Here is a 9,058-nt window from a genome sequence, read left to right on the forward strand (position 1 = left end):
AGGCAATTGCTGAACTGTCTTTTCATCCCGTGTCATAATTGAATCTTAAATAATCATACAGATCTACCATGCTATTAAGGTTAGACTTTTCCACAAGATCCATCATGGGTAACTTCCTCACAAGAAATGCACCACAAATAACTTCTTAGGCTCAATCTTCATAAAGACCCCATTGTTCAAAATGATCAAAACAAACACCTAGGTACAGTAAAAACCTAACCTTGATTTCTATTTAAAACCCTTTAATAAAATGGTTATAAATGGAATAATATGCTCAGAAACATTTGCTGTTACTGAGGGTCCTACCACTTTTACAACATCTTGCTTATGACTTAAAGCCACTCATCACTAAGACATCTGTAGCAACATGGTTGTAAACTCGAGACCTGAGACTATTGCTGTTTAAAACAACTAGGTTTCCTCAATTAGTTCCCACAGGAAATCAAAATATCTTAGACATGTTCCCACTTCCCTAACAATGCACATTTCTTAGAGTATCTGTTTTTCTCATCTCCATGTGAAAAATGGTCTGACAGAGAATTGCCCACCAACACCAGAGGGATTAGCATTTCAAGATGGTTTTCAGACCTGCCCCAGTAGTTGCTAAATTTCACACACATCCGCGGGTCAATAAGGAAGCCACCTTGGCTGTTGTAGGTTACATCCTAGTTTCCCTACCTGCGTCACTCATACAGATGTATTCACACAGGTCACATACCACACATCACTTGCTGAAAAAACAGCCAGCCAAGCTGGCAGCTGAACCACAGGGAGCCATTTTCCTGAATAATCATACAATCTCTAAAACCCGATGTTAATACATTGAGGACATTACATTCCTTTGCAGGTCAGATGATGCAGTGTGCTTATCAAGTCCTCCAGAGGCATTACAGACCTATACAATAAGCTAACTCTTCCACTTTCTCAGGAAGGACTGTGTAAACAGAAAAGCCCACTATACCAAGGTCATTAACTCAGGTTGCATCATAAATGGGGCAGATTTTAAGGACAGTTCTCTCTCTCCTTTTGTCCACAAAGAAAACACTCTGTTATCCCCACAGGTACAAGTATTGAGCCTATCCGATCAGACAACATTGACAATTGTATCTCACAGGATTCTCCACAGGCCTCTACTTCTCCACAGCAGCTAAAATATAAATTAAGAGATCCCACAGTTTACAGCAGAGCAAACTGCATTTGTTAAGGGAAGTCTTAATTAGACATCAATGTCTCTCAGCTTGAGGGAGAAAAAAAACCACGAAACTTCAAAATTTACATTGACAGCTCCTGAGAGAAGCAGGTTGAAAGACTGAAAACAAAACATTTTAGACTAAGCAGATCTGATTCATTCCTGCCCACATAATCCATGACGGAGTGGGAGGAAGTGTTCCTCCAGCTGTTTTCCACGTGGTTCCTCTGAGAATCTCAACAGGATTTCTGGTGCATGTTCTGGGTTAGTCCCTGGCCACACTTCCTCTCCAACCAGTGACACTAACTTTTTGTGAATTGTTAACCGTTTATGGAACAATTGTCAAAGGAGTGGTTAGTGACTCACTGCAATCCTACACTAGTTGACTTACACAGCAAGAGGTTGAGAACCTCAGTCAAATCTGAAAAGTAAACAACTGAAAGTCTCTTCCCTCCTTATTCACCTTTGTGAGCTGTGGAAGGACTCAGCACTTTCCCGCAAAAACCCAGGACACAGCCAGCCTCCTCACAGGTGTAGAGAATGCTGCTCCTACAGTGCTTATAAGATCTATGGCAAATTTTTCAGAATAAAATCATCAGACAATCTGAATCTGTGGCTCAGTAGGTAAAGGACATTTGGCTTCAGGCTACTTATAATCTCACTTTTGTACAAATAGTTTTCCATGTGCTTTGAATATTCGTTTAGATTATTCTACTTCCGATAATCACTTTGCTGGTTTAAGACCACACACAGTCACCAAAACTCCAGTTCTTTTTTAAAAATAAAGCCAAGAGCTTAAAGCAGCAACTGTCACTGATTCTAGAAGTAACAAAATACTGCATGTTAAAACATAAAAAATGTTAAGTTTAATAAATGACGATTACAGAAAACAACAAAACTCAGGTCTGCTAATAGGAATTGCATCTATTGGGTTTGCGTTGCTGAGCAGCTTTGATGGACTTGGACTTCTCAAGTCCAAGTATTGTGATGGTCAACAATGCATTTAGTGATCCACCCAATTAACAGTAGCAGAGAATCTGATCTAGTCTCAAGGAACTTGGACTTGGGTCCACCAGTTTGGCAGTGAACATTTCCATAGGCTCTATGCCATCTACTGCCCCTCCCAGAATTCTTATTCTGGTTTACTTTGGAGAAGAACTAATGTCTCTCATTGGTAAGATGAGCTGACGTGAACTGTCGCGGCTCCAAAGCAAAAGGCTTTGTATCACTCTAACAAAGCAATACAAAATGCACAACATGGATAACTTGCTTGACAGATCCTGGGAAATCCAGTTTTTGCTTTGCCTTTGTTGATTCATGAGCTCACGCATCTCTCCCGAAAAAGGATGAGTAAAAGTCCAGCAAGCAGTCTACTTCAGAACCCTTTGTATGCCTACAGATACATAGAATAAGCTACCAGATGACTTCTAAGAAAGAGAAATACCAGGCAACCACATTCACGATTGAATAAATCTCTTTATTTTTATTCTCTGTCTATTTCTGAGCTAGCAGAGTAAGTCTTTCTTGGAATCTGCATTTTAAGCAAAAGCCTGCTAACGTAACTTTAGCCAGATGTCTCTGAATTTTGAGATATATTTATTTCAATTTTTAAGAAATATCCTAGTGAGCGTTTTGGGAAAGGAACTAATTGGCGTACTAAACCTGAGGCAAGCCAGAAATGTCTGAAGCCAGCTACAAGCCTATCGTGATGATAAACAGCTCAGGGTCCAGATGTCCATATATGGAAAGACTTCCTATAAGACTGACAGTACTGTATGTTCATTGCGTATGGTTGTTGGATCAGATTCACATTCCTCGGGTATGTTTCTCTGGGAGCTTTTGATTTCCGCTTTGAGGGCTGGCTCAGACCTCCAATTGCTCTTATAAAAAAATATCTGTGACTGAAAGTTGAAAATGTGCAAGATTCTTTCTTTAAGTACACAAACACTCCAAGTCTAGCCACTTTCCTGTAGTCTTGCCAGGTTTTCACTATGTCTGATACCTGATCAAGTGACTTTTTGGGGGGAAGCAGAGAAAAAAAAAAGAAGGAAAAACATGAGAGAGGAATGCAGCAATCCACACCTGTACATTTTACAAGACTTCATCAACTGAAGCTAATGTAGACACACACATACCGTATATAGCTGTGTAAACAAGTCTGCAAGACCAGCGTAGTGAATTCCTAGTTTCAGCAGAAAAAATATACTATCTTAAAAGCATGTGCTGTATAAACACCTGCATGGAAGTCAAAATTAGTGCATTTTAACCATTTTATTCATCAATGCGAATATGTACTTCTCGAACCAGTGGCATATTCAAGAGGCACCTGGATGTAGCATTCGGGGATATGGTTTAGGTGTGATTATGGTGGTGTCAGGTTGCTGGTTGGACTAAATGAACCTGAAGGTCTCTTCCAGCCTTGATGATTCTGTGATATTATCATCAGAAAGAATACACTGAAGACTGGTTGGACTCTGAAAGAACTGCCTTTGCTTCCAGGTTCCCTTCGCCCCCCATGTGTACACATATATGCACAAATGAGATACCCATTGCGACACATCTAACAGCACAGAAACCAAAATGAAAAAAAGGCACTCCTAAGGACTCTGATTCTTACCCACCCTTGTGGGCTGGTAGAACTTGTGATTTAGTGGGCTAATGCCCAATTCACTGTGGTGCAAGACCAGAATTAGTTCTGAAGTCCAAATACCTATTTAAGTAGTTTTTCTCAGGGCAGCAAGTGTATGGGGCTTGCTGTACTTGGCATACAGTGGGAAGACTTAGGACAGATTTATCCTTTAATTTTGGATTTCCTGGCTTTCTGGTGGTTTGTTACTTTTAAACATACTTTTTCTGTCAGTGAGATTCTTAGGTTTTGTTTAATAAAATTGTATCTCTGAAAAAACCTCTTACATGGAAGGTTATAAAACATGTCTAGAGCCTCTCTCTCTCTCAGATGTTCTCCTTACCATATTTAGGCATTTAAAAAAGGCATTCTGTTTACCTGGTTACATTTGCATTTTGGTATGCATGTCATACATAGTTTGGTACACATAGTATTTACCCAGCACTGAGGCCACTGGAGTCCTTCAAGTAAATACAGATTTTGGGAGGCCTCATGAGTTTGGGAACATGTATTATTTACCATAACTGTTCCTCTGAGATTTACTTTTTTCTTTCAGAGCCAATCTCATTTCTTTTAACAGAGAATTTTGAGTAGAAGAAATTATATCCAAATTACTTTACCAGACAGAGTACAATGCTGGCAGAATACAAATAACAGTTTTATGGTACAATAGTCCTACTGGGGCATTACATGAAGAACTTTTTTCCCCGCATGAGTCCTGTGCATATATATTGCTACATCATAGCGTGGCAGTATGCCTACATATGCAGGGATGGAAAGAAGCAAGGGAGGGGGTGGTACAGTAGCGGGAGAAAGCCTGCATACAAAAGATGACATCTTTTAAGATAACTATCAGATTTCAGTTTGCTTAATACGATGATGCATTAAGCCAGTCTCTCTTACTAAATGCTAATATACTTCTACAGGTCAAAAGCCAAAACATTGGCATTCCTTCTGTTAAAGTGGAGGTCAAACAACATGACATTACTGAATATTCAAATGTCACACAGGAGGTGGGGGAAGAACCATCCTTCGGATTAAAACAAAACAAACCAAAACAGTTATCTACAATGACTTAATACAAGCCATAATGCTTACGTCTTGAGTTCAGTCAAATACAAACTACAGTGTTAAGGTTTTGGCTGAGTGCGGTAGCATGCCAGTCTCTTCTTCTTGTAATCCTGGGGTGGACCATTAAGAAGGTTGGGAGGCAGGGCTGTGCAAGGAACATGTTGCTCGAAAATGACAGCTGCATACAGGCAGTGGGAAAATAATAGCCACTTCTTCCATGCTTCAGACTCCATTGGCTGTGCCAAATATTTCAGAGTAAACAGGCACTCTCTCTCTATTCATAGAGAGCGTGTATTAGGGAAGGAACACATTACAAATATCCAGTATGATTCAGTGGTACACAGCGTCAATTTATACCCGGCAGCGTAATTATACCTTTTTTCGGTGGTACCAAAGCTTCGGGACCGTTCGCCGTCGGGTACCGGGTACCCCGCGCCACCCCCGGTCCACCCGCCTGCTGCCCTCCCTGCCCGGAGGAGGGACGAGGGGCGCGCGGGGAGCACAGGGCAAGGGAAATAGCGGATTCCCCCGGCCGCCCCTGGCAACCGCGCCGCCGCCCCCCTCGCCCCTTCCCGCCGAACCCGCCTCCTGCTTCGGAATAACGCGCTGCCGGAGGCGGCCGGGAGCGCTGGCAGCGGCAGTGACTCACATATAAAACACATCGGCACGAAAAAGAAAAAACGGGGGGAGGGGGGTGGGAGTGTGCGCTGGGGGGGCGCAGCCGGAGGAATGCGGGAGTCAGGGGTCAGGGCCGCTCCGGGGCGGCGGCGGCGGCGCGGGGCGGGGCGGGCGGCGCGGCGCGGCGCGCAGGAATGCGCGGAATGTCGCTGTTTGTCCGCGGCTCCATTCAGCCCATTGGCGAGGCCGCGACGCCACCGCCTATAAAGGGGCGCCCGTCCCGGCAGTCGGCAGTCACACAGCCACTCTCTCGCCGCACTCGGACGGAGCGGAGGAGAGCGGAGCCCTGCAGCACTGAGCAGCCACCCGCCGGCACAGCGCCCGCCGCAGCCCCGTCCGCGCCGCCGAGGAGAACCGCCCCAAGGGAAGCTCCCGGCTCACCTCGGCTCACCTCCGCCGGGCAGCCCGACGCCGCTGCCAGCCCGACGCCGCCGCCGCGCCGCCCACAAGCCGCCGACCGCTCCAGGATGGTCCACGCCACCTTCGCTCCCTTCGCCGCAGCCCTACTCTTCGTCCTCCTCAGCCCGGTAAGTGCTGCCGCCCGCGGCGCCGCCGCCCCTGCCCCGTCCGGGCGGTCCCGGCGACAGCCCTGACGTCTCCCTCTCCCTCTCTTCTCCGGCACTCGCAGGAGGCGCACGGCCAGGAGTGCAGCGGGCAGTGCCAGTGCGGCGCGGGGCCCGGCCCCACCTGCCCCGCCGGCGTCTCCCTGGTGCTCGACGGCTGCGGCTGCTGCCGCGTCTGCGCCAAGCAGCTGGGCGAGCTCTGCACCGAGCGCGACCCCTGCGACCACCACAAGGGGCTCTTCTGCGACTTCGGGTCCCCCGCCAACCGCAGGATCGGCGTCTGCACGGGTGAGTGGGGGCCGGGGCTGCCACCGGCCACGGGAACGGGGACAGGGTCCCGCCGGGCAAGGGGACGAGGGAAGAGGGAATCCCTGAACTGCCCATCCGCCTTACTCTCGGCCTCCTGCCCCTCGCAGCTCGGGACGGTGCCCCGTGCGTCTTCAGCGGCATGGTGTACCGGAGCGGAGAGTCCTTCCAGAGCAGCTGCAAGTACCAGTGCACCTGTCTGGATGGGGCGGTGGGCTGCGTGCCCCTCTGCAGCATGGACGTCCGCCTGCCCAGCCCCGACTGCCCCTACCCGCGCCGGGTGAAGCTTCCTGGAAAGTGCTGCGAGGAGTGGGTCTGCGATGAGACCAAAGAGCAGACTGCCGTGGGACCTGCTCTTGCTGGTGAGTGGGGATCTCTCTGTGGATGGCAGCCAGGGGAGGTTCAAGGCTGTGGGATGGGCTGACACGGGGCACCCCAGCAGCTGGATTATGCAATGAGTGGAGTCACCTCACAGATAAGTGTGGCTGCCTGAACTTTTCAGGAAAAGAAAGGAGCCTTTAACAGGGCATGAAGTGAGGCAGTGGTCTCATTTTGGCTTTCTGTCTCCTGCAGCTTACAGACTGGAAGACACTTATGGTCCAGATCCAACAATGATGCGTGCCAACTGCCTGGTGCAGACCACAGAATGGAGTGCTTGCTCCAAGACCTGTGGCATGGGCATCTCTACCAGGGTCACCAATGATAATGCCTTCTGCAGACTGGAGAAACAGAGTAGACTCTGCATGGTCAGACCTTGTGAAGCAGACCTGGAGGAGAACATCAAGGTGAATATGATTAGCTTTATGTATGATCTTCTAGGATGCTTCCATCCACTAGCAAAAGGCCAGTGACCAAAAGTGCAGTTCCGACAAGTAGTCAGTTTCAAGTAGTTTACCTTGAAATTTGAGTTTTACCCTAGTGGTGAACAGTTTACAGTTAAATATCCTTAACTTTCTGTCGTGCTGTATTATGGCACAGTGTACAACACTCTTGTTTAATGATAATATAGTAAGGATTAGCATGTCTGCTCTCCTTTAACTTGCAAGTTTAAGTGCTGTGAAATCCTGACTTCTAAACGTCTTGTATTCACTTACATCCTAACAGAAAGGCAAAAAGTGCATTCGCACCCCCAAAATCTCCAAGCCCGTGAAGTTCGAGCTGTCTGGCTGCACCAGCGTGAAGACCTACAGAGCCAAGTTCTGTGGTGTCTGCACTGACGGGCGCTGCTGCACACCCCACAGAACAGCCACCCTCCCTGTGGAGTTCAAGTGCCCTGATGGGGAGATCATGAAAAGGAAAATGATGTTCATCAAGACCTGCGCGTGCCACTACAACTGCCCTGGAGACAATGACATCTTTGAGTCTCTGTACTACAGAAAGATGTATGGAGACATGGCATAAAGCCAGAAGGAGACGCTGAGTAGATTCTCAACTTGAACTGATTTGCATCTCATTTTGTAAAACATGATTCAATAGCACAAGGTATTTAAATCAGTTTTTTTTTCAATTTCAACAAACTGCTCCATGTGACTTAAGACAATTTTTCTACTGACCCCAAATGGTGGTTTGAAGAAGAAGGTAAAATGGACAGTGGGACCACAGCAAGACACAGCTTCAGAACACGTTGTTCCTGAGGTGGTGGGACGGCGTTAAGGGAAATAGGCAGGAAAACCAGATTCAAGCAAATGTTCCCTTAATGTGGTACAGCGTGCTTCATCTAGTAGTGCAATTGAGAAGCAGACCATTGGCATGTTTGCTGGCACTGGTTTAGTGACAGCAACAGCTGGAATGCAAACACCCAGCAAAGTGATAAGCAGGTGTTCTGTTAGTCAGGACAGTAATGTTTCAGCTCTGACACTCTGATTCGGATGTCTTGGTCAACAAGAATCAGAATCATGTCTATTAGACTGGACAGCTTGTGGCAGTTAATTTACCTGTAACAAGCTACTTTTTATTAATATTGTAAATACTGTGTGTATATATCTTTGTACAGTTATCTAAATTAATTTAAAGTTTTGTGCTTTTGTTTAATGCTTTGAAAGTTCACTGATAGCCTTCTTTTTTGGAATAAGATAGGTAAGATTTAAAGCTTGTTTGACAATGCATTCAAAGCATGAAATAGATACTCTAGTGGAAATTGCTCAGATAGGGCCAAATGGTGAGTTGAGGTCAAGATGAAGTTGAGGTGCCTGTAGTGTTACAAAGCATTCATCTGACAAAATATGTTTACTCACACTTTATAGGACAAGTGGCTTAAAGAAAAATGGCTCTTCTGTGGCTCATCAGTCTTTCCACTCGAGCATTTGTTTCTTTCTTTGACTATGGCTCTTTTTGGACAGTTTATTTGTTGAGAAGTGTGACCAAAAGTTACATGTTTGCACCTTTTTAGTTGAAAATAAAGTATTTATATTTTTATATAAATATATAAATGGCTTGGTATTTCATTTGCCTTCAGTCTTCACTATTCCTTTTATATATTCCTAAAAGGGCTTGGCTTTGCACTAGCTGACAATCAAAGTGTAGTGGGTTCTTTGTCCAGAAGCACATGCACTTAGGAATAAACTAATGATTTACAGCTACTTACTCTGTTACTAGTGAACCAACTCTAGTTTGTTGCTCTTCTGA

General features: G+C 45.9%; 1 protein-coding gene across 1 annotated transcript; it reads left to right on the forward strand.

Annotated features, from left to right (window-relative positions):
• Positions 1-5,799: 5,799 nt before the first annotated feature.
• On the forward strand, positions 5,800-8,858 carry CCN2 (cellular communication network factor 2). Its single transcript, XM_027690853.1, has 5 exons — positions 5,800-6,091; positions 6,193-6,415; positions 6,544-6,795; positions 7,007-7,218; positions 7,538-8,858. Exons 1-5 carry the CDS (start codon positions 6,032-6,034, stop codon positions 7,832-7,834), a joined length of 1,044 nt encoding a protein of 347 aa, XP_027546654.1. The 5' UTR covers positions 5,800-6,031; the 3' UTR covers positions 7,835-8,858.
• Positions 8,859-9,058: the final 200 nt, after the last annotated feature.

This window comes from Neopelma chrysocephalum, unplaced genomic scaffold, assembly GCF_003984885.1.
Source record: "Neopelma chrysocephalum unplaced genomic scaffold, ASM398488v2 Primary Assembly neopelma1_23, whole genome shotgun sequence".
Taxonomy (NCBI): Eukaryota; Metazoa; Chordata; class Aves; order Passeriformes; family Pipridae; genus Neopelma; species Neopelma chrysocephalum.

Coding starts and splice junctions, on each gene's coding strand:
- CCN2 (XM_027690853.1), top strand. CDS start 6,032: ATGGTCCACGCCACCTTCGCTCCCTTCGCCGCAGCCCTACTCTTCGTC. Junction 6,796..7,006: donor CGTGGGACCTGCTCTTGCTG/GTGAGTGGGGAT, acceptor TGTCTCCTGCAG/CTTACAGACTGGAAGACACT. Junction 7,219..7,537: donor ACCTGGAGGAGAACATCAAG/GTGAATATGATT, acceptor ACATCCTAACAG/AAAGGCAAAAAGTGCATTCG.